The sequence below is a fragment of the Vombatus ursinus genome, unplaced genomic scaffold (genome assembly GCF_900497805.2).
Source record: "Vombatus ursinus unplaced genomic scaffold, bare-nosed wombat genome assembly UNPS02014820.1, whole genome shotgun sequence".
Taxonomy (NCBI): domain Eukaryota; kingdom Metazoa; phylum Chordata; class Mammalia; order Diprotodontia; family Vombatidae; genus Vombatus; species Vombatus ursinus.
Window position 1 is genome coordinate 23,497,553 of NW_020954598.1, and position 26,530 is coordinate 23,524,082.

Here is a 26,530-nt window from a genome sequence, read left to right on the forward strand (position 1 = left end):
CCATGGCTCCCTATTGCCTCTGGGCTTCTGCATTTGGCCTTTGCAGTCCAAGAGAATTCAGCTCTAATCTCTCATTTCAAGTTGACTCCAGTTTACATTTCAGCCAAACTGGCCAACCTGATGTTCCTCATACACGGGTATTCCAAGTCCTGCCTCCAGGCCTCATTCCCCAGGGTCTGGAATGTTCTCATTTACATTCACCTCTTGGAATCTCTGGCTCCCCCAGAAGTTTAAATTTATTCCATTACTGCTACTACCGGGCCAGAGGTCCTTCAAAGTAAGGACTGTTTCTTTGTATCTCTAGCAATTAGCACAATACCTAGGGCACATAGTAGGCATTCAATAAATGCTTATTGAACTAAACAGTTGTAAAACTAAGAAAATAACATGAATCTGGAAAAGTAAACATAAAGCCTTTTATTCTTTGTATTTGAATAATGTTACTAAGCAATTCCTTTTTTATTTATTTTTCTTTTAGAAGAGTTATTTTGATCTAATGGAAAAATACCAGCCAAGAAAGCTACAACAAATTTGCAAGTCACAAGTCACTAGAAGGGCAGAATGGCTGAACACACAACAAAGGTTACATACACAGTGCTCCAAAGGAGAAAAGGCAACTTAAAGAAGCACTAAATAAAGAGTCATTCTTTAGACCTAGCTACTGAAAACAGGCATTATTTCCACTTGGTATTAATGCACCTTAAAGGCTTTCCTCCAACAAGATATATTAAAGTCATAAGAGTTACATTCTTGATGACTGTTCAAAAATCCTCAGATGATCAATGAATGAGGCATAAAATGGTGAGTTATATACTTGCCTCACTGGCCCAGGGTTCAAATGAAAAAGTGATTCATTACAGACAGTAAGGTCCTCTAGATGCTCCAGCTGGCTCATGACATTATGCTGATTTTACAACAAAGTCAGAATGAGACAGAATCTCTGAGATGCTAAATAACCACTCAAAAGAGACTATTCTAACATTTTACACAGGAAAGATCAAAGAGATGAAGAAATTGTGTCACCCAAACTCTGAGCTGCATCTGGATGAACTGTTTGATTTAATTCTTCTACACATATATGCTGGGCAACCACTGCAGAAGGACAATGAGCTGGACCTGGCCGCATGTGAAAAACCACAAACTGTTTTTAATAATTCCCAAGAAGCTCCTTGGGACAAAACCACATCTTTTTACGATATTCTTCCAATAATGCTATGTGACTGGGAAATATGAAGCACCACAATATCCAAAGAATCAAAACTGCAGGTGATCCTAAGAGCACGGGAAAATGTATTATGAGGCATGAGTTGGCTACAACACATTACCAACAAAAATTTGTGTGCTAAAAAAAAAATTGTATGCCATTAGACAAATAAAAGCCTCCTAGAGGCGTAACCTTTCCTGCCTGAACTTACACTGTATTTATTCTTTATGTATCTGGTTATTTATCTGTATACATGTTGTTTTCTTCAGTTATGTTTCCTGAGGGCAGGAACTGTTTCATTTTTATTTTTGTATCACCAGTACTTACACCACAGTGCCTAGCATATAGCTGGAACTTAATGAATTGAAACTGATCGAAAAATACAGTCTAGGAAGGAGGCGGCTAGGTGGCACAGCGGATAGAGCACTAGGCCTGGGGTGAGAAAGATCTGAGTTCAAATGAGCCTCAGACACCTGCTAGCTGTGTGACCCTGGGGAAGACACTTAACCTATGTTTGCTTTAATGCACTGGAGAAGGATTACTCCAGTATCTTTGTCAAGAAAACCTTTTGGACAGTATCGGTGTGCTATGGTGATGGAGTCACAAAGAGTTGGACACAACTGAACAACAATAGTCTAGCAAATGATGACCAAAAAATGAGTTAAATACTGTTTGTTACATGGTGAAATTAAGGAACAAACAGATGAACAGTTCACATTATGTACTGATGCCCACAGAATATAGACTCAGAAGAGGGCTTGCAATGTGTTAAGACACCTTTTCAATGGAAAGTTCACAAAAGAACATGATTAAGAATTACAAGGAAAAAAGGTATGGATGGATTGAAACATATATACCCTTGGAAAAAGTACCCACAAAGAAGAGTGAACAAAGATCTACTGAAGTATTCATTCATTACTTCTCATCCAAGAATCTCGAAGGATTCTCATAAGGCAGGTATCACACTTCTACACCACTGCTCCCTTGGAATGCTTTAGATATGCTTGGCCTACATGGCAAAGATCTCTCTCTCTCTCTCTGATAACAGTTTCAGTCCACTAAGCCAGACTCGGAACTCCCAACAACACACCAAGGCATTGCTCTTGGGTCTTGTACTACATACCACTTTCTTCCTCACAAAATTCCAGTAAAAGGAATAGTTATCTCTCTCCTATCAAGAAGCACAGAAGAGGCATTATAAAGGAGAAGCTACAGCACTAATACCATTCTATGCTGTAGAAGCAGAATTTCAGTGATAAATGTGCAAGGTCACTTTCTATTCTATGGGTTTGGGACCATTATTCCCAATGACTCCTCCAGCACTCTTTCTCCTTTCTACCTTATACCCCAGAGAGTAAAAGGAAGAAGTACTCCTAAAATGGGTTTTATTTTAATGAACAGAAAATACTGAAGCAAGGAAATAACATTTTCCAAAATGCTCACCTACAGTGAAGATTATCTTTTCAAAAGGCCTATGTTCACAAAAATTTATGTATACTCTTCTGCTTGGGAGACAAGGTTCTTAGATCAAGATCAGATTTCCCCTTTCTTCAGGTCCTTTGACTTCGCAATACTTCCATGGACCTGTGGACACTCCTTCAGCCTTGCAGACGGGAACCCATTCACACCTTCTCATCTTATGCTATTCCTTTTCCATGCCCTTCAAATAAATCCTCCACAGACATCATCCTCTAGGACTTTTGATATTTAATGTGGAGAAGTACAACAAACACTTATCCCTTAATTCTTGATACATGAGCAGCCTATCTCCTTTTCTGATCACACATGCTCTTGATGATGCTGTCACTTGTACATACACGTCATCATAGCCAACATGCTATAACCTACTTATGCCCAACATTCTTCCTAGCTCTGAATCATGTACAATTTCCATTCCTTGTAGGTCATAATGTTCCATAAAGCAGCAGGAGAATATTAGTTGAAAAGCCAGGCTTTTATGGCAGGGAGTAGTTTGAGACTTTTTGATTTGCTACACAATTTCCCAAATGTAATCCAGCTTATTACCAAAATCACAGAAACGTGGGAAAGAACTTTGGAGGCCATCTCATCCAATCCATCCTATATATATATTCTCCTGTTGTCTTGAGCATTTTGTGTGAGGAAAAAAGTACTTATAAATAGCTCAAGTCTCTAGAACTAATAGCTCAAAAAAGAGGAATACCTATCTCTATAATGCTGAGTATGCCAAAAGTTGAGAAATTTCCACTCTTCCCCACCAAATATTTTCAGCTCAATCTCTTGAGGAAGCTTTTCCCTTGATAACACTCCAGAGAGGGGAAAATGACTTTATAAAAACTGGTCTTATAGATACTTCTAAGAGTATCTTATGGGTACTATTGTTGTTGTCATTTCAGTCCTTTCTAACTCTTCATGACCCCACTTGGAGTTTTCTTGGCAAAGATACTGCAGCGGTTTGCCTTTTCCTTCTCCAGCTCATTTTCCAGATGAGGAAACTGAGGCAAACAGGGTTAAGTGACATGCCCAGGGTCACACAACTATTAAGTGTCTGAGGCCAGATTTGAACTCAGGAAGACGAGTCTTCCCAACTTCAGGCCCAGTGCTCCCACTTTGCCACCTAACTGCTTTTGTGGTCATAAATTAGCATATCTTAATAATATTAGGAAGGTATAGAGTGAGTGCATATCTACAGATTCAAATGACCTGGGTAAAAACAAAAGAATACAATGACCAAATGAAAATACTGGGTATTTTATTGGGCAACTAGGTGGTGTAATGGAGAAAGTGACAGGCTTGGAGTCATTAAGATCTGTGTTCAAAACCTAACTTCAGACACTCCCTAGCTGGCATGTTACTTAACCTATTTGCCTGTTTCTTCATCTGTAAAATGGGGATGATAATAATAGCACATACCTCACAGGGTTTTTGTGAGGATCAAATCAGATAATAACTATAAAGTGCTTAGCATGTGCCTGGCACATAGTTAGCACCATCTAAATGTTATTTGTTATTATTCCAGGTAGCAATTTCCAAACAATGGCCAGAGAACCACCAGGAATCCACCGCTACCATTCAGTGAATGAAGAGATAAGAAAAAAAGGAAGAGAAACTTTAAAAAGGTCCACATTTGGGGGGGCAGTTAGGTGGTATAGTAGATACAGCTCTGGCTTTGGAGCCAGGAGGACCTGAGTTCAAATCCAGTCTCAGATATTTGACACTTAATAGCTGTGTGACCCTGGATCATACAGTCACTTAACCCTGACTGCCTCACCCCCCCAAAAAAAAAAAAGAGAAAAAGAGGTCCAAATTTAAGAAAAGTATAAAGACAAAGATGAATACAATTTCAAGACATTTACTATTCATAAGCTTTTACCTACAAAGATCAGTGAAGAGTACTCCGATCCAGGGATAGGATAGACTCTTGCCCGCTTCCATCAGGAACTGACTTGTGGTGGGAAATATAGATATATCAAAATAAAGTGGAAAGTTTTACAAAAGGCCAGAGTTCAAATTCTTGCTCTACTGATCGTAACACTATTTTAATGACTCTAACCAAGTCACTAAATCTCTATGGGCCTGAGTTTCATTTTCCATAAAATGAGGGAAACGGATATTAGAGGGAAACTATATTAGAGATCACCCTGTTAACGAAATTTGAGAGTATAATAGGAAGTAGGAAGTTTACCTCTTGCTTCCCTTTATAAATTCATGGTTCCTGTACAGTTTTCCAAAGCTGTCCACAACATTCTTATGGGACTGCTGACAACACGGACATGATTAGAAATCTTGGGGGGGGCATAATATGGTGGGAAAAACAGTTTCTAGTCCCATTCTATTCCTGCCTCCAGCACTAACTAGCTATGAGACCTTGGTCAAGACATTGGCCAGCTTCATCTTCCTTATTTGCAAAACTGGACTGAACTTCCTTCAAATAAAAGAAACATTCATTCAACAAATATTTCTTAAATGTCTAATATGTACAGGGCAATATTTGTCTCCCCCAAAGCCCAGCACAGACATATAAGAAAAGGTCAGTGTTCTCAAAATAGCTGACAGTCTATACAAGAAGATCCAATACTCACATCCATAGTACAAAATCGAACCTGAGTATGTAATGGGTAATAAGTGACCCATGTGATGGATACTAAGTGACCCATGAAGTGCAAGGAGAGGAAGAGGTGGTAAAATCAGACTGGAAAGAAGGACTGAAGAGGGAGTACTGATGGAACTAATTTGTGTGCTAGAGCACACAATTTTTTTTTAATTGAGAGGGTGATTAGAGTTTACAGAAGTGATTTCTAGAACTGAAAGAAAAATATCTGGCTCCTAATTAGGAAGGCCAGAAATAGATGCTCTGGCAAATTGTTGGAAAAAGAGAGGGGCAAAAAATAAGCATATACAGTAATTATAGTCCTTGCAAAGGCATATGCTAAGAAAAGGAAGTGACATAAGAAAAAGACGAATGAGAAAAAAGAAAAAAAGAAAGAAAAATGAGAGGATACAATGGGAAAGAAAAATGCCCTGACACCTTTCCTGAGCGCCAGTCCCACAGCTCCTTTCAAACTGTTTGCTGGATACTTTTCCCTATCACAAAATCACATAAACTGAGAGTTGGAAGAGAACCTCAGCAGTGACCTGGTCCAACCCATTCACAAAAGGAATTGCCACTATAAAATACATGACCTATTCAAATAAGCTAATGACATCAAAAAAATGAAAAACAACTCAAGGAAAAGGCACAGACATAGATGTGGTCTGTTACCATTTCTTATATAAGTTTAACTGATGAATAGCAATCAAGCAACTCAATGAGGAGGTTAAAAAATAGCCTAGAAACCACTCACCCAGCAAACAGTCAATCTCCTTGACAAATAGGCAGGCCAAGGGCAACACTGGTTAGAATATAATTTCTAACATTCTAAACAGTAGGATGGTAGAAGATTATGAGCAGTACCACTTCATAAAACAAAAAATCAGCAGATGGAAAAAAAGAATTTGTATGACACTTGAGCTGAGACCCAATTATGACAAATCATCCCAAAAGCATTCAAAGAGGTGATAAATAGTAGGTAACAAACAAAAAGAGAAATTGATTACATTCTACAACAAAGCATTTTCTTCATCAATGATAATGGGAACTACCCCATTGTGGTATGATAAAACCAGTCTCTAATAAATTTTATATTTAAGTGGCAAAAGGACTAAAGGAGAAGAATGGAAAGACAGCTGAGCCAGGCCAACTCTGCAGAGAAAATATATGCTGAACTGACAGAAGGGTTGAGGATGAGGAAGGATTTTTAAGACAACTTAAGGAAGGGAAGAAAAGAAGCAGAGAGGATCACATAAAGTATACAATCTTGATTATATAAAATTTGAGTTTCTGCATAAACAAATTTAATACACTTAGAAGTGAAACAGTTAACTGGTAGGAAAAAGTTTTGCAGCAAGTGTCTCTGATAAACATCTCATTTCCAAGATATATACGGTACTGATTCAAATTTATAAGAATAAGAGCCATTTCCTAAACGATAAATGGCAGTTCTCAAGGGAAGAAATCTAAGTGACCTATAGCTATTTGGAAAAATGTTTCAAATCACTAATAATAAGAGAAATGCAAATTAGTAATTCTGGGGTTCCACCCATATCCATCAGATTGGCAAATCTAAGAAAACAACAATAGAACAGAGAAAAAAATGGCAATGACCTCCCAGGGTCACTGGGAAAATCAAATGCAATAACAATTGTAAAGTGCAGCACAGTGCCCAGCCCACAGTAAGTGCTATGTAAATGTTAGCTATTTGACTGCAGGCCCAGTCCTCTATCCACTGTGCCTATGAGTGCCAAGGTGGCATATCACATACACAGTCAATTCTTTCACAAAGCATAGCAAGGGAAAACCTGAACAAGAACTTGGAATCTATAATTAACAGCCAAGATTTACATTTAGTAAACACAGCTCTGTATACAGAAATAGCACACTTGCTAACTCAACTATCAAATAAATTGGGGGCAAATTGTTTGGAAGCATAAGAACCTGACTGGTCAGGATCCAACCAGCTGCCAGGACTCTTTAGGCTCTCAGAGACAAGTGAAATATTTCCCAGAATTTTGGTATGTCAAGCCTGGGAGCCTTGGTCAGATCTTTGTTTTTAAAAGTGAAGGAAATGTGTTCCCAGCAGGTAAATATCCAAGGCTCTAATGCTGTCTATCCTGTAGGATTCCAGCTGAGTCTGGCTGGAGACTCAAAGAGAAGTTATAAAACTTATCTCTGCAGTTTATTCTACATCTCTAGGGAAGGAATTTTAATCTTTTTTGGGGGGGGCGGGGCATCATGGCAGTCTGGTGAAACCTATGAATTCCTTCTTAAAATAATGTTTTTAAATACATAAAATAAAATACATAGAAATCAATTATACTGAAATAATTATCAAAATTATTTTAAAGAGTTCTTCACAGACCCTATGTTAAGAACTCCTACCCTGAAGTCTGGCATATTTGCATAGAGTTAAGGTAAAAGAGAAAATTGCTATGCCTTCTTCTCCATGGTTTTTGATGCTAATCACCCAGTTGGTCAAGGCACAGTCAGCAGCAACTTTACAAATACACAGGTGTAAAGTTCTAGTCATACCAGATTCCAGACTTTAAGTTTTGTAAACATGCAGAAAAGACTGCACAAGTCACTTTTTGGGGCTATCTTGCTTAAATGTTTGTGATTTGGGGGGGGAGAGGAGAAGAATAAGGGTATTTGCTATTGATTTTGCTTTATTTTTCTTCTGTTCAGTCATATAGTTGTAAACCTGTGTGTTGTTAGAAGCAAAAACAATATGCATATATTTTTCAAAGGTTTAAAGAAAAGAAAGAATGGAATCATAAATGATCCCCATTCACCTAGAAAGCTGCAGAGGCACTGCAGACTGAAAGATTTAGAGATTTGTATCCTGGGACCTTGGCAATTTAGATATTTTGTAAATCAAAACAAAGATGTATCCAGGATATGGGTAAAAAGAACCCCGAGTCACCTAGGCATAAAACAATAAGGAAATGGGAAAGAATTCAGGCCCCTGCTGTCAAGCCTAGAAATGGAACATGAGAATCCTGACTGTATGCATGAAATGTTTTCTCTTTTTTTCTTCTTGAGTATTTTTTTTTCAAAAACATCAGATATTTCCCAAAATTACAGCCCTACTTCTCTACTAAGGAGGTTTGCCTTATCTGTTTCCAGAAGCAAAAGTATTTATTTACTGAAATTAAGCTGAGTTTGGCTGCCTTTCAGTATTACCTTATCTATCTATATTATTTTAGTCAGACATCCTATTCTCTCGATTCTGCTTTTCTTTGCTCTGCATCAATTGATGTCCTCCCATTCTTTGAATGCCTCAGTCATCATTTCCACATCACAATAATATTCCATTACATTCCACACATGCCATAAGTTTAGCTATAATTACATGCCATAATTTGTTCAGCCATTTCCCCAGTTAACTGGCACTCACTAGCTTTCCAGTTTTTTGCTACCATCGAAAGAGCTGCTATGAACTATTTTGATATATCTGGGACCCTTCTTCTTTAGCTAACCTCCTTCAGAATATGCCTAGGAGTGAAATCACTGGGTCAGAGAGTAGAAAGTTTTGTAACTTTTATCACACAATTCCAGAGTATGTTTCAGAATGTCTGGACCAATTCATAGCTCTGACTAAAATTAATCAGTGTCTTCTCCCCACATCCTTCCAATATTCAGTGCTTCCACCCTAATATTATTTTTGTCAATTTGGTGGATGCAAAGTGAAAACTCAGAGTTATTTTAGTTTGCATTTATGTTATTTTTAGTGATACAGAGCATTCCTTTTATGAAAAACTTCTGAAAGACACCGCCATGTGGTGACCAGAGCTCTGAGAGATAACTTTCAAGGCTGTTTGCCTGTATGGATTTGTCAATATTATGTAAATAGTTCTGTCTGCTTTTTTTTTTCACTTTGCATCAATTCATAAATATTTCTAAGTTCTTCTAAATGCTTCATATTCCTTTTGATGGCACAATAATATTCCATTACATTCATATACCAACATTTGTTTGGCCATTGCCCACTCAACAGACATTACTCTGCTACCCAAGTGCTGCTGCAAATATTTTTAAATATGGAATCTTTCCTTGTCTTTGACACTCTTGGATTATATGCACAGCAGTACTGACTTTTCTAGTATAATGCTAAACTGTTTCCAGAATGATTGAAACAACTCACAGTTCCACCAACAGTGCATTATGCCTGTCTTCCCATAATCATTTCATTTTAAGTCTTTTGTCATATTTGCCAAATTGATGGGGGTAAGATGAAATCTCAAAGTTTCAATTTACATTTTTTCTTATTATTAGTGACTTAGAGAAATATTTTAAATAAGTGGTGTTTGCTTTTCTCCTTTTGAAAACACCTGTTTGTATCTTTTGACTACATCTATTGGGGTATATTTCTTGAGCTTATATGATTATATCAATTCCCTATATTCTTAGATACCAGATCTTTAATAGAGATACTTGGCTGTGGAGGCTTTTGCCATCGACAATATACCTCATGCTAGACATAGTGATTTTGTCTGTGCAAAAGGTTTTTAATTTTATCATTAACTTGTCTACTTTATCTTCTATTCCTTCCTTGGTTAAAGTAACTTCCTCTAATCTGGTAACAAAAAGGTATAGCCTTTCTTTCTTTTCTAATTTTTAAAATTATGTGACTTTTATATTTGGGTCTATAGGAGCTTATTGTGGTACATGGTGTTAATGCACTACTATAAGCCCAACTTCTGTTTTCCCAGTAGTTCCTGTCAAAAAGAGAATCATTTCCCGTGATTTACATCGTGGTGCTGAAAAAGAGCTGGGCTACTGTATTTTGATTGTTTCTGCATCTTGCCTATTTAGTCCAATCAACTTATCTACTTCTTGTATTTTATCTAGTATAAAGTAGTTTTGATTATTGCTATTTTTCAATGTAATTTAAGATCTAGTACTGCTAGGTCTCCCTCTTCATTTCTAATTTTTTTTTCATTATTTCCCTTGAAATTCTAGACCACTTATTCCTCTAAATTATTTTCTTTTTATTTTGTTTAGTTATACAAAGTAACTCCTTGGCAGTTCAACTGACAGAGCACTACATCTGTAAATTTAGATTAGACTTAGACTTAGACACATCTTACATTGTCATGGCCTAACCAAGAACAATAAATGAATCTTTTTGGGGGGGGGGGGGGGAGGCAATTGGGGTTAAGTGACTTGCCCAAGGTCACACAGTTAAGTGTGAAGTGTCTCAGGCCACATTTGAACTCAGGTCCTCCTGACTCCAAGGCTGGAGCTCTATGCACTGCGCCACCTAGCTGCCCCTAAATGAATCTTTAATTGTTGAGTCTTGCCATGGAGCATATTTTCACTGCTAGCAAAAGCAAGAGCCATAAAAACAACCTACAAGCATTAGTCCAGGAAAAATATCTGCTCCAAATTAGCTTGAGTCAGATATGAGACAAATTCTATAGCAACAACATTCAATCCTTTCCAGTTTTGATTGTTACTAAAGTCACTGATCCAATACAACTGCTTGTCATCTCATTCTTCTGAGAAAATTTCATGGAGCTTTTGATCTGTCTTCCCTCTAATCCATCCTGTGCAACTTAAAATAGATATCTCTACGCTAAAACCATCAGGTCCTTGAAACCTGCCTCCACCTGACTTAGTCAACCTTACGTCCTGTACCTCCATCAAATAAAGACAAAACTTATTCCCACTTCTGCATCTCTGCTCATGCCGTTCCCCCAGCCAGAAATGCCTTCCTCCCTTTCTCCTTATAAAAATTCTTCAGGTCCCACCTATTTCATGAAGCTTCCTCCAAACTCCAACTCCAGGCCCATTTACTTCTTCCTTCTCTAAATTACTGCCATATTTTAATTATTACTACTCAAATAAGCACTTAATTATTCTCTAATTATTTTATATAGGTATGAACCTTGAATCTTTAAGTTCTTAGAGGCCCAAGGAAGTATCATGGTATAGTAGAATCAAGCCAAAAGTCTTTCCTGATTTTATGTTCAGTGCTCTATTAGGTCACACTGCCTTTCATAAGAATCTGGGTTTTTCTAAGAAAATCTACCCAAATTCTGCCTCACAATTATTTGTTTAATCTGTTAAAATTCCAATTTTAGATAGTATTAAAGGAGGAATAAATCTTCCTGCAACTGGGGATATATTTAGCTTCAGATCTTTAAAGGCAAAATACCATATCAAAATCAAGACACCATGTGCCAAACATTGGAATCGTTCACTGATTCATATCCACAGTGTAAGTTTTAAAGTCTTATGTCCAAGAAAACGAATCAAACCAGAACCAGACACCAAGATAACTTAAAATCATCTGAGCAATACCAAAAGCCTTCATTCTATTCTCAAGCTTTATTAAAAAACATCCTTTTTTTTTTTTAAAGTCTCTGGAAGAGAATAAGCAGGGAGGTAGAGCTTCCTTCATTTTGGAAATTAAATCCACCCTGGGTTTATTTAGGTCAGGATAAGAATAGATTCCTGAGAATTGAAGTGTGATTTGTAACTTCTCACCCAATATATATTTTCAGAAGTGACAATGCAGATTTACTAATGGCAACTCATGGACTAGTTTTGAACTTAGACTGTTTAAGTTTTATTTTCTTCTTAAATCACACTTTAAAGATCGCTAGACTATAAAATCCTTCAGAGTAAAACCTGTTATTTCTACCTAGCAGTACTGACAAATAATGCTAAGGATTAAATGAAAACATGTCTATTGAACGAAATAAGGACCCAATAATCACTAGTACACATAAATATGTCTAAAAATAAGTTTAACAACTTTCTCCAAAACTAGCTCTTCTCCTGATTTCACTATTTCTATAAATTACACAACTATTCATTCAGTCTCCATGTTTAAAACCTTGGTGTAATCTTTTGACTCTTCACTCTCCCTTACCTACCACATCCAATTGGTTACCAAATCCTGTTGAGTCTACCCTGTACAACATTTCTTACATTCATTCACTCCCACTCTACGTCCATCACCACAACCCTAGTATGGTATTTGGGTTCTCTTCAAGCATGAAGTACAACAACCAACCAAGTATGAGCCCTTACTAACGCCAACCTTGACTACTGAAATAGTCTATTAACAGATATCTAAATTCTACTCTCTCCCCATTTTAAACAGTCCTTCATATTGATGCCACCAGATATACTGCTTATGTAATAGGACTGTTTATGTCATTCGTCTACTCTAAATCTTTCAATGGCTCCCTACAGCCCACTGTGTAAAATTCAAAACTTGCCGGCCTGACATTTAAGACCCTCTACAATCTGACACCCCCCTTCTCCATCCTTACTATTACCCTCTCTATATTCTATATGCCAGCCAAACAAAACTACTCTTTATCCCTCATACCCACAACATATCATTCCACCTCTGTGCCTTCGTTCACTATTACTTGTGTGTAGAATGCTCTTACCCTCTCTTAATGAGTTCCTTTCTTGTTGAATTCCTATTTATCAAGGCAACTAAGTAGTGCAGAGCACAGAATGCTGGACTTGGAGTTAGGAAGACCTGAGTCCAAATTCTGCCTCAGATGCTTACTAGCTTCATGACCCTGGGCAAGTCACTTAGCCTGTTTGCCTCAATTTCCTCATCTGTAAAATGGGAATAACAATAGCACCTACCTCTCATAGGGGTTGTTGTGAGAGCCAAATGAGTTTAACATGTGTCAAGCACTTTGAAAACTTTAAAGTGCTATATAAATGCTAGGTATTATTATTATTGTTGCTGCTATTTTTGGTCCGATTGAAATATCAACTCAAATGTCACCTCCTCTGTGAAGCCTCCTCTTGCCCTACCCAAGTCAAAAGGACCTTCCCACTCTTAGACTTCACACAATTTGCTCATGCCTCTCTTACAATATTCAGTATATTATTTATGTTTGACAATCTCTTCACCCAATCTTATCCTTTTCAATGCTTACATTCACTAACTGTGATGCTACATAGCTACAGACCATAAAACATAATCTCAGAAGAATCAAAATGCCAAATGACCCAAAAGGCATCAGAAACACACATGGAGTATATGAATGAGTTCTAATGTACTGTGAATGCTGGCCTGGGCACTGATTGCATGAAAGAGCTCATCACAGTTATTGTGAAAAGGAGTTAGGAGGTCATGTGTCAAGGTGAAGAGATAACAAATGGACAGCCAATATGAGGCACTGATATCTATAAAATATTCAAAGGACTAGATGAAGGATTCCAGGATGCTAAACAGACTTGTGAAAATTTTATTAAAAAAATATACAGAAGAATCACACAGGACGAGAATATATGGACAGGCTCTATTCTACCACAATCATGGAGTTTTGAAGAATTTGGAGAATACAAAAGAAAAACAATACTTTTTAAAGCTTCCACAGTTTTAAAATTTGTTATACATTTACATTTTGATAGTACTTTCATTCCTCTGCAGCACAGAAACTAGTTAGGAAAAATAATTAGCTAAATGAATATGTGACTCGATAACTACTCTTTTTCTTCCACCTACATACCAGAAGAGTTCCTCCCCTAGCAACCTTACCAGCAATGACTTCAGTGTCCTGGGATCTCTTTTCTCAGGGTTGATTAAAAGTCACATTTAGTGCTAGTTGCCATAGGCACCAAAAGTGCTAATAATGATTCTGCAATCTACACTACTGAAGACAGTACCCACAATGGGGAGTTCATGGGTCCTTCAAAGCACAGACGAATTCATTTGTTTATATGCTACATTAGACATAAAGAAAGCAGGGACCATATCTTCCACACGCAGTAAGCACTTAAAAATATTTGTTGAATTTGTTACTGAATTGAATTTTAACGAGCTGGCTATTCCCACAGATAAAAGAGTTTACAGAACATGATAATGATTATAGTAATTCTATAGCACTTTAAGGTTCGGCAAAGTGCTTTACAAATATTCTCTCATTTGATCCTCAATAACAATCTTGTGACATAGATGCTATTATTATCCCCATCTTACAGATAAAGAAACTGAGGCAAACAGAGGTTAAGTGAATTGCCCCGGATCACAGCTAACAAGTGTACAAAGCTAAATATGAATTCAGGAATTGCTGATTCAAGGTCCAGTGCTCTATCCACTGCGCCACCTAGCTGCCTCTGGCATAAATACAACGGATCCTTACTTAAAAAGCTGGTCTTGGGATCAGTGTCACAGACCCATTGTTATAAATAGTGTTAAAATGAGATCCTTTTGGTACTCACTTCCTTGAATGAAAGCTGAAACAAACCACACTGACACAAAGAAGTCCACTTCAGTGGAATAAAAAGTTTTAGAATTTTTTTTAACTTTAGGTTTTCTACTTTTAGTTCAGCATAAAGTATCCTAGCATCAAGCACTTTTTCTCTGCAAGTTTGCAAGAGATTTTACTTAAGACTTCAAATACTTAGAAATGCTCCATCTGTGGACTAAAAACCATCATTAAAACTTCCTTCTGTAAAGTGAGGTTGTCTAAATGATCAGAATTCATTGTAGACTGTATGAAGAGAAATAACTAAATGTTTTCTCAATGGTGTTCTTATTTTAAGTATCACCTCCAACATAACTTTTCACATTCTTAGCCTTTTCTTTTCGTCCTCAAAGGTTAAATTTACAATGAAAAGTTCCTGACAAGGCATAAATTAGAATCCTAAGGATTTATACAACATCCTACTAAATGTAATCCAGAAGGAAAAAAAAAAGATGCAAAGACATTCCCCTTTTCTACAAATCACACAACAACTATAGGAGGAAATTAAAGAACTTATAAGTAAACAAAATCTGCTGACCAAATAACTTTAATCCGGATATTCCAGGAACTTCTCACAGCTTAGTTAACAGAGACATTTGGAAACCTAATTTAACTGTGACATTCATTAGAAAAGGCTCAAAACTCTGAAGCAGAAATCTTGGCCTCTAAGAACTACTGCATTCCCTAAAAAAATGTTTACCTTCAAGAAGCCTTGTCTTTGGGTCTCACAGGAAATTGGCAAGATGAGAGCACTAGGGCACAACAATTCTTCACAGGGACATTTCCTCAGTTACTTTGTAAGGGCAACTGTTTCATTTATTCCAAAGTAAATGGAGAAGACAGATGAGTTTGAGTTTTTAAAATCACTGACCGAAAGGTACTGATTTCTAACTATGTTATCAATGACCTTGAGCTAGATGCTTCACTTCTAATCTGCCTTAGTTCCTTAACTTGAAAACTCTACTGGCAGTCAACATTTACCATCAGAGAGACTGTTGAGAAATTTCAAATTAAAAATGCTGCTTTAGTTGATCTCCAACTTCCAAATGCAGTGACAGACCTCCTATTTTCCACATCCACATTTACATCAGCTCCCTATTACCATAAGAAATAAAACATTTTTATTCCACAACCTGAAATTTTGCTTGGCAGAAGAATGGCATGAGCCTATTAATATATGTGCAATATTAATATGGTTTTATTTTGGAGAAGTCCAAATCCATGCAGAGTTGGAAGCAAACCCTGAAGATCAAGTGATTACTGCATTATTAATATCTTTAAGAAGAAAGGAATTCTTTACCCTCAAGTGATTCTAAAGAAGACCCTCTTTTACATAAGAGTAGTGCAAAGAACACTTGTCTTGGAGTCAGAAAGCTAGTTTAAAACCTTGTATTTTCTACCTGTCTAACTCTAAGAAAATAATTTAGTTTCTCTGGACCTCACCTTCCAAATTTCAATAAATAGGAGTGGACTAGATGGCTGCTTAGGAACTGTCCAGCTCTAGAAAAACAGCAGTAATGGCCAACATTACACAATAATAGCTATAGCTTCCATGGCAAACCAAAACAGAAAAAAGCCCCAGATACTATATAACACCTTGCCAACACCGTAGTGGGAAAGGATAAGATTCTTCTCAATTAAAAGGAACCCCAGGAACTGCATTGGCTCCTTTCCCATCCAGCTTCCCCAGACCATTGCAAAGCTGACCTTCTAGACAGTGTTCTGAGCAGAGGATTTTCTGAGCACAAACTTTGGGGAGTTGGGCAATCCTAAGATATGCCTTACCTGAAGAGAATACAGATAAGGGCCACAACTATGGCCCCAAGCATCTTGTTATTTTCTAAATCACTACGAATCCCAGCAGGTAGACTGAATATTTTCCCCAGCACAATGGTCTACACACAGTTGGTTCTTAATAAATGTCTGTTGAACTGAACTGATGAGTAAAAAGACAAAGAAAAGAGCTGGCATGACAAAGGAACTCAGAATCTAGTGTTATAAATTACAGAAACTAGTATTTATATAGTGCTTCAAAAACTGCAAAGCACTTTACAATTATGATCTCATTTGATCTTCACAACAGCCAAGGAAAGTAGGTTATTATCCCCATTTTACAGATGAGGAAACTGAGACTGAGTGAAGTTTGGTGACTTGGCCGGAGTCACACAGCTTAGTGAGTGCCTGAGGCTGGATTAATACTTTACTCCTCCATGTGTTGCGAAAAGGAACTTCACAATAATGCAGTGAAATGCAGGGTTAGGAAACAGACTGTGATTAAACGAACTGGTTAGAAAAGGAATCTACCTGCCTTATCTGTAGCCCCATCCAAAAATTCCATCTGCATTAAAATCCCTCATAAAAACTCGTGGGATGCAGTAGAAAATGGGCTCCTTAGGATCACAATTTTATAATGAGCAAGGTAATAATGCAACACAGTCCTTTCTGACCCAGGCAAAAAGGAAATGGGAGCTAAAAGAAGGGTCTGGCCATACTACCTAGCCACAGGACCTATGAGAAAAAAATACATAAATTGGGTTAAAAGATATGATCTCAATTAGGTGCAAAATAAGAAGCAAATTTCTTCATTAAGGCAGTTCAGTTCAGGGCATAGAGTGCTGGAGCTGGAGTCAGGACAATCTGAGTTCAAATTGCACCTTAGATACTTACTAGCTATATGATCCTGGTCAAGTTACTTAACCTAAGCCTCAGTTTTTTCATCAGTAAAATGGGAATAATAATAGCATCTACCTCACAGGGTTGTAATAAGGATCAATTTAAACATGTAAAGCACTTTGAAAAAAAAAAAAAAAAAAAGGTGTTACATAAGTGCCAGCTATTACCACCACTCTCACCATCATCATTATTCATTCCATATGAAAATGCGTTCATGTGTGATGAGATACAACAAGCAATTATAAGGTGGCACAGCAGAATAAAAAAAAAACCCCACATTTTAAGAATGAGGAAAACAAGGACAGGTTAATCTAGAAAGATTCTCCTGATAATTCAAGTCTTGCATAATAAGAACTTCTTATTTCCCACTGAGCTAAAAGGCCAAACTGGATGCAGCAGAAAGTTTTCCTTAACACTTCTCTTTGAAGTTCAACTACCACCTGATGCTTTTCTAGTGGTACAAGTTCTCTGGCTAACAAATATTACAGCCACATTCCCACAAGATTCAAAGACATGCTGAACCAACTCCAGATCAGAGCTGCTGAACTCAACATCCAAGGATCAGCATGCTTATCTGCTGGCAGAAAACTCAGTCCTGTAGATGGATGTTGGATTCAAAGAAACACTTTTACTTCTCCTGGACGCCTTACTTTCCTAGGGTACTGAGTTTTCAATATTCCCTCTTTTCAGACCATTTCTTTTACCTTCCAAAATCTACCTTTGAAATGGGTAAAGAAAGGAAACAGAAGACCTGTCTAGGGTAGAATAGGGATCTGTACTAACCTCAGGAAGGACAACATGCCTTCCTTTTTTGTTGGAAAAGTGATTCTTTTGCTATGTAGCTGAGATTGTAGGGCTTTCTCATCACAAATCTTACGCAAGAGCAATTTAGGTCATACTAAAACCTCACATATTTGTAAATCCTACTTTGTCACTCTGACTATAGGTATTGATGTGTTCTTTTTAAGTGGTTTTAGCTTGAAGACTACGTATTATCTAATTTCCACCAACCTCATTAGAAGCTCCCAATGAACCTTTGATCCCAACAGGTTCCACCTACCAAGGCTTGGGAAATAGGGGGTTTTCCAGCTCTATTCACATAAGTTGACCTAATGCTCTGACTGAAACAACAAACACATACCTTGCTCAGGTTTCTGCCAAACAGCTGCTGGATTCTAATATTTTCACAAACATGCTAGCATACTCTGGCATTTTCAAAAACCCATTTCTCTCAACTTTGCTGACTACAAAGAGCCTGCTTCAAAAAACTCACTAAATTCTGCAGCCACATTGTGCCACATTGGAAAAAACAATGATGAAGTTAGCACTCATCTGGTATGTTGTGTTTCTCTCTTCAGTCAACAGATGCTACTTAAGAACCATGTGAGTTTGTCATCTAGTAAAGTTACCCTTGGCTAAAGAACTCCAATTCCCCTGAACCAGTTAATGCTGAGAATCTATTTCAGACATGAATTTCTTTCCTAGAGTTATCCTTTAGCCAGTCATTTCTAATATCCATTGAGCCACAACTAGAATACTGGCCAATGGTAATTTGGGGGCCTATACTGAACCTACAAGCTAAATGATGAAGTTAACTCAAAACAATTCCTCTTTGCCTCATCCATGTATTTCAAAAAGCAGTAGATTATGAGGCATTTTATTAACCAAGTTCAGTGGAAGGTTACAATACTGAAACAGATCAAAGTTCTATCACCATGCTTCTTGCTTCCTTCTCCACTCAGAAGCACATGTTTAATAAAACATAGAGTTCAAAACATACTATCTTCAGCCTTAATTCCTAATAACACAGTCAAGAAGGACAAGCCAAAGGTACTAGTCACTGCTACCAATGAAACAAGGAAGTACCCAAAAGCAGTAGCCCTCAAGGGTGGAGGAGAGATCTATGACTGTCTTAAATGGTGCTGGCCAACTGACTTCCTCCTATAGTAACCAGGTATGAAAATCTGAAAGCTCCCAACATGGAATCACAGCCAGAAAAACCTTTCTGGCTAATGTTTCTCTAGCAAGTCTGCACTTCCAGTACTTTCAAAATGAGGAAAGCAGCCACCAGTTTTGCTTTCTGAAGAATAAATGCGGTTGCTGAGAAAGATACTCAAACAATCCTGAGGTGAGCCCTGTGTGGAAAGCCTTACAACGGCAGGCATCACCCTCTGCATATTCACAACCCACAACACACTTGACAATGCCTAATGAAAAGCATTCCCTTCTGTCTGCTACAACTATGAAGACTGGTAGATGGAATATGAAAGAAAACTTCTTGCCCTTCAGTTAAGTACAAAACAGAATCTAAACTTTCTTAACTGGATGCATTGAAATCATACCTCCTCAAACTCAAACACATACACACACACATGCTCTATGTTCAGAGGCATACAGCAGATCCTGGTGATTCTGAATCTGGCAATCAATACTAAAAGAGAGTAGATTTCATCTAGAGAAGGAAATGGGGATAAGGGGAGAGTAAAGAGGCTGTAATTGATTATCTGTGTTAAGAAAACAGAGGGTCTCAGCTGAGTAATGAGGAGCAAAGGAAATCTATTGTGCTTTATCCTGAGAGCTCAGATGTTGGGGCAGTGGTCAGATAAGCTTACTCAAGAACATTCTTCTCCATCTTTACTTGCTCCCAGCCTTGGAAATAGGCTTCAGAGTGGAAGGAACTTTAAAGATCATTTAGTCCCTTCATTTTGCACAGAGGGAAACTGAAGCCCAGGCTAAGGGATTTGCCTAAGGTCACACAGCTAGGTTAGATCAGAGCTGAGATTCTAACCAAAGTCCCCCAATTCCAAGTTCATTGCCCTTTACACAACACTCACAAGCCTTCTCCACTAATTCTTGGATTTCTCTATGGCATTTCCATACAGTGATGTACAGTGGTTATCTCCAACACTATTTTTTAAAGAATGCCAATTTGGATTCATTCCAAGAGTAAAAATGAACTATCTCATAAGCATGATAGGAACCGTTTAACCCCTTTAAAGAGTTAATTTTCCCCCTACTGAGCTCCATCTCAAATGAAAGATTTCAGTGCCATTGTTAAGTTTTTCATTTCAGGAGAAATTATTTTTCACAATGTATGAAACATAAGGGAAGAAGGACTCATTCATGGGGCAATTTTAGCGTAAGTGCTAACAAAAAAAGCACTTAAGAAGTTAACAGCTAAGTTATCTAAAGAAAGGACACAATGGCATTTTCAAATACTGGAAAAGGGAATAATTAAATAAGGAGAAAATCCTTTAGGTTTGGAACAACAATGCATTGGCCACTGGTCCAATGCAAATAAAAATGAAGAAAGTGTATATAGCATTGGTATCACTAATAACTCCTTAACTGTAAGCTCTGATTAAGGAAACAGTTCAATGAATGTTGCATCTACTATTGTTCCAAGAATTTAAATAAAATCATACATGTATTTGAGAGAAAATCCTCCAGGGCTCATGAATCACATGAACTGCTATGTCTATTACAGATTATAAATTCTCAGAAGGTAGGAATTATGTCTATTTTACTTATTTACCTTGAGAGGCAACAGTAGTAACAAAAACAAAACAAAAGAAAACATGCCAGATTTGGAACCAGGAGGCCTGGGTTAAAAAACTTAGCTCCAACAATTACTAACTATATGACCATAGGCAATTCATTTAACTTCTCTGAATCTGTCTTCATCAATAAAATGGGCATAAAAGTTGCCCTACCTATGTCATAGGGCTGGTATGAGGAAAGCACTCTGGGAGTCTAAAAGTACTTAAATGTGTTTTCTTACAATTCCAGTTTGTTCAGAGGCCAGCATAAGGTCATGTGCAAGCAGACTATTCATAAAGACCACTGAATTATTAATTGGAATAATTTCTATGACAGAGGAAAAAAAATTCTAAAAACTGATTTTCTCTTTTCTGAGAGTGGGTCATACAAGGAGTCTAATATTTCAGATTTTTAACTCTTCTTGTAACAATAGACAAAAAACAAAGTTGGAACCAACTGCTTTGTCCATTAGGAACTCTAATAGAGTCTCAGAGAGGGGGTAATAGCCAGAACTAAAACAGATCTGTATCATAGGAAACTGTGATTACATTTGTTCTGTTAGCCCTAGAGGAGACAACTAAGACCAATGAGTGAAAGATTCTGAATAGCAACAAGGAAAGAAGTTTCCCATTGGAGCTGTCCAAATGGTGAAAACCTACAGACTAGATGAAACATGCTCTTGTACCAGCTACAGCTGTAGCCTTGGTGGTTACCACCATTATGAACAACTACGGTGTTCTTATTTACGCCTATTACTACTTACGTACTCAAAAGGTTTTTCTCAAACATTATCTAAGCCTCACTTCTGTTAGGTGACTGCAATGGTGTCACAGAAGGGAAAAGAAAAACAACAAACTATGTTAACTTGAACAAGCTTGGGGACTGAAAGAATTTGAATCACTCCTGAATGACAAGAGCGTGTAGATTTTACTACTCATAGAATAGTAGAATTTAAGCAAATTTTACTAATCTTCCTATATATTTTAAGAACCCAAAGAAGTTCTCTTTTGGGCTACTATTTTGTTCATTAGCACCATATGCATAATTGCTACGAAACTGTTATGTGTGAGAGGTATTTTTAATCTAATTACAGACAACTAAGTTGAATTATTTTTTCCATTTTACAAACAGGAGAATGTAGGCAGAAAAAGTAAACTGATTTTTCTCAAGATAAAGACAATTGGGATAAACAAATTGGGAATAAAATTCCCATCAGTTTCACTGGATACTACCTCTCCAATACAGAGGTCCAAAATATAGTTTCGCTAAAATGCTTAGTGAGTTTCTAGATGGCAAACTGGGGTCTTACAAATAAGACAGTTCAAACACAAAGAAAAGTTAAGTACAGATTCAGATTCACCAGGTCAAACAGCAGGCAGTGAAGCCCTCTTGTATGCAACTCCAATCGGCAGAGAACAATAATGAATGCAAGAGACATGGACACAAAAAATCCACTCCTCCCTCATCCCCAGATGAAATGGAAAGGGGTGCACACATGCAGGATCTGCATGCAATTAGAGCTACATACTAGTGGCCTTTACTATAGATCCAAGTGTGTGTGTATTACCTAAAATTCTTGAACATGGATATATCACAGAACAATCAAGGATTACTTCCCACTAGAAGTTTTCAACAGGACCCCATTGTAAGTGTATACCCCAGAGGGTATCTCTTACTCTAAACTGATAATTTTTTTTTTCCAGCCACTATCCTTGGAATCTAATCATATTGCTACTGGGCACTAGTTTAAAGAATGCACAACTCAGTACCCATTAGCCCTTAGAGAAAAGCCTTCCCAACCTCTCCAAATTCTTCTAAGGGCAGCATTTTAGCTGGCATGTAGTTTGCTCCAAGGACACAGATCTTCTTTTGCACCTTTCCAAAACAAAATCATTTGGATTTCCCTCCCTCCCCACAAAAAAAAAAAATCCTTCCAGCAGCATTCGACCGAAGTATAAAGCAACCTGGTTGGCTTCCATGCATCCGATGGCCTCTTCCAAGAGTGAAAACTCCACGCAGACATAGCCATAGTCGTAACCTGGGGACAGCATTTAAATACAGACGGGAGTCATGTTAGTGCCTTGCAAAAGACAAAAGACACAAATCCCCCATTTTCTGACCCCTTCAGTCAATAACCCTCCTAGTGTCCCTTCCTCTCCTCCCCAATACAGATTCCAATCCCACAATAGTAAATGGCATTAAAGAAAAATCTGGATGTTTCTCAATTCAAATTTCAATCCAGATTGGCCTTGCTATCTATTAAATATAAAGTTCCTTTGCCCTCCCCTTAAGAATGACAACCTGTTGAGAGTGCCTTAGAATGGGTAATCCCACAAAGATCAGTTCAGACAGGAAACAGCAACATTTAAGAACAGGTTGAGTGCCCTGGAAAAAAGAAAGTCAGCAGGAGGAAGGTATCTGGAAAAGACTGACTATCTGTGGAAAAGAGGGATCATCCCAAGGAAAACCTGACAGGGTCACACATGCTTCCCAAGGAAGATCACCTTTGCAGAGAACAAAAGTATAGAGATATAATAAGGCAGCTATGTTTTTTTCCTAATGCCTCAGGAAATTTCTGCTTGGCAGAAGCCACTTCAGCCCTCTTTTGTATGATTTTTCTAAGTCCAATGTCATTCGCATATACAAAGGCAAAAGAAGTGAGCTTGTGAGATCAGTTGGTGTGCTAGTTTTCAAAATGTGAAATCCATGTAAGAAGTACAGAATATATTTATAGCTATTCTTGCCCAGTCAAACAAGCAAGGTGTTATTTACAAGACAGAAGAAACTACCTATTCTCTCAAACTCCTTGATAAAGAATGGGGTTATATAATCTTAACTTGTTTTAGATTTTCCCTGCTACTGGCAAATTATTACAACAGCTGACATTTATAAGACATTTTTGAGATACAAAGCATTTCACATTTTACATTCATCATCTCATTTTATCTTTACAACAAACCCTGTGAGGAAAGTAATTCAAGTATTACCTCCATTTTACAGATAGAAAAACTGATGTTCAGAGTAGCGGGAAATGACCTGTGACTATATAAACTCTGAAGAAGCATATCATATTTGCACACTGGTTATGATTTCCATGCTTCCTGTACTACTACAAAGGAAAGGGACAATGTGAAGCTAGGTGCAATATTATACAAGTGGAACACAAGGTAGAGAGGAGGTAATTTAAAAGAGAATTAAGATTCAAGAAGAGAGACATGTTATGGGAACTCATGACAATTTGGGGACAAAATGTTAATGTAGTAAGAGTTTGACAAGACTGAGTGAAGACACCAGTGGCTAAAACAACTAGGGTAAATTAACTGAAAAAGAAAAAATAAGGTTGAAGCAGGGGACAGTGACAAAAGCAGAATAGCAGAATATAAGAGGAAAGAAGCTATGTCCTGATCACTAGTTCCTTCTCATCTCAAAAGCATGGCACCTGAGCAACTGAAATTAAGGCACAACCTTCAGTGAAGAGAGAGGGTGTATGTGTCTATGTTGTGTGCGTGTGTACAAAGTACATGTACTTTGTGAATGCATGCACACTCAATGTGTGCAGATGGTGCCTGAGGAGTAGGTCAGCAGTCTATTTGTCTGAAATGAATGCATTATCTTCCTATTAGAACTAGAAAATTCCTAAAAAAGCAATAGCCAGTTCTGGATTGGTCATGTTTGAGTCACCACATTAAAAGTCTTAACACTAGAATTTAGGAGTACTGCAGGTTCACTAAGAAATGTCGAAGGGACACAAACTAAAATGACTAGGGCACTTTTTTTATCTCTTAAGAATTAATAACTAAGATGAAGAAATAAAGGCTCCTAGAATTCTCAATATTACCCATAAAATAGGAAATGGATTTTGTGTCCCACAAAAGGAACTTTTTTTAGCCTTCAACTCCACTCAGACTCTGGATCATGGGATTTGGAGCTAGAAGGGTCCTTACAGGCCACCAAGTTCAACTTCTTAATTTAACAGATGAGGAAAATGAGGCCCAAAAAAGATTAAGAGATTTTTTTTGCCCAAAGTCACAAAGCTAGCTAAATAGCAGAGCCAATATTTGAAGTAAGGTCCTATGACACCAAATCCAGAAATCTTTCTGCCAATCCACTGGAGAAAGATAACATTTAGGGTGCACTCAGAATATTTTATACTTGTATATCAAAGATGGAACTACATCTGCCCTTCTAAATCAAACCCAGTGCACCAGTAAGTAAATACTTTTGGTAGTTTAATAATTAAAAAGGGTTTTAAATTCCTCTATAGAAAACCAGGTAGAGTGGTAAAAGTAACTTAGTTCTCTCCACCAGCAAATACCTACTACAAATATCCCAAATACATGTCAGCAACCACAAACAGCTAGCCATTTAATGGGGAGATGCAATCTCATTCAAGCTTTTGCTACATGCCTATACAGAATGTCCCAAAGACAAGTAAACACTAAGGAAGTTATACCAATCTAAGTCTACAACATGAAACTGGTGAGGAATTTATGAGTACAAGTTGTAAAAACCCAGAACTTAACAGATTCCAAGAAGGGAGGAGAGAGTTGAGGGCCTGAAAAAGGGATACTATATAAGGCTCTCAGAGGGCTACAAAATATTCACATTATACTAAGGGCCAACAATCACTGAGAAGCAAAAAACTGCAAGTTGTGTTCAATGCATCTGAGGACACTCTATGTTACCTCTAGGCATCTATTACAGCTCAAAGAAAAGAGCATCAACCCCATATTATACCTCATTCCAAACTATAGGTTCTAGCATGTCTGACGCCAAAAAAAATGTTTGCAGAAAAATAGGCATTTTGACAACAACCATTCTTCTACCCCATACCATCACAGGGCTATAGTTGATATGTGTGCAAATTAGTTAGCAGCAGTCTCTCTCTAGTGACAGAAATCACAGATCTCCATGTGTATACTTGGCTGCTAATCTGAATTATTTCAAAAAGTCTAGAACTAAAAAGATCTAGTAGTTATACAAATCAGGAAACACAGGTACAAAGTTATCATACCAACTATTCAGAGACCCAGAGATCATTCTAAAGAAGGAAAAACATGGCATAGATTGAGATTGAGACTTGTTAAGTACTCATTGATTTCCCTTAAAACTGAGATAACTAAATTCAAAACATCAAAAGGCCGATTTTAGAAAATAATTAATAAATACAAGTCCTTTCTCCCTTATTCTTTTTTTTTTTTTTTAACTCTGGGCTAGAAAAGAAGGCATAGCTGAATCAGACATGAAGGAAATTATCTGGTACTATCTATGTGGTACACAAAGACAGAAAGATGCATGTTAGGGCAACTCACTGTTATTTGGGATACTAAAATGTTTTGGCGGCTGGTACTCTTTGGTATTTATTTGTAAAGCTGAAATAATGGGTTCGGGATTCCAGTCACCTCACTTCAGTTGTGCTCACTGACATAGGAATGGCTTCATGCACTTCTTTAGGCTGCTCACAAGAAAAGGTGAAAACAGGGCAGAGGTAGAAAAACGTGTCAAAACAAATTAGAGTTCTAGCTCTTCCCTACCTCCACTTACCACCTGATCTCTTCTCAGGAGCAGTATTTGTGGTAAATGAGACAGGTGCTTTAAAGGTATATGTCAGGTAAAGAAACCTAAAAACACTTTACATACATCCAAAACACACAACCATTCAACTGCCACCATTGTGAAATCATCAGAAAAGCCATGGTAATACTTGTTGCTTATGACAACGACAGTAAGCCAATCTTTAGATTTTTCAAACAAGTGCTAGTTAATAATAAAGTTTTTCTTTTTTCATCTAGTCTGACCCCCTTCCAA

At 37.5% G+C, this 26,530-nt stretch overlaps 1 protein-coding gene across 2 annotated transcripts in view; it reads right to left on the reverse strand.

Annotated features, from left to right (window-relative positions):
- RBM6 (RNA binding motif protein 6) overlaps positions 1 to 26,530 on the reverse strand; it is a 101,668-nt gene that overhangs the window by 34,926 nt on the left and 40,212 nt on the right. For both annotated transcript variants that reach the window (XM_027837229.1, XM_027837230.1), the window contains exon 6: positions 22,687 to 22,760. In XM_027837229.1, coding sequence (XP_027693030.1) covers positions 22,687 to 22,760 — 74 coding nt within the window. The remainder of the gene's footprint in view (positions 1 to 22,686; positions 22,761 to 26,530) is intronic.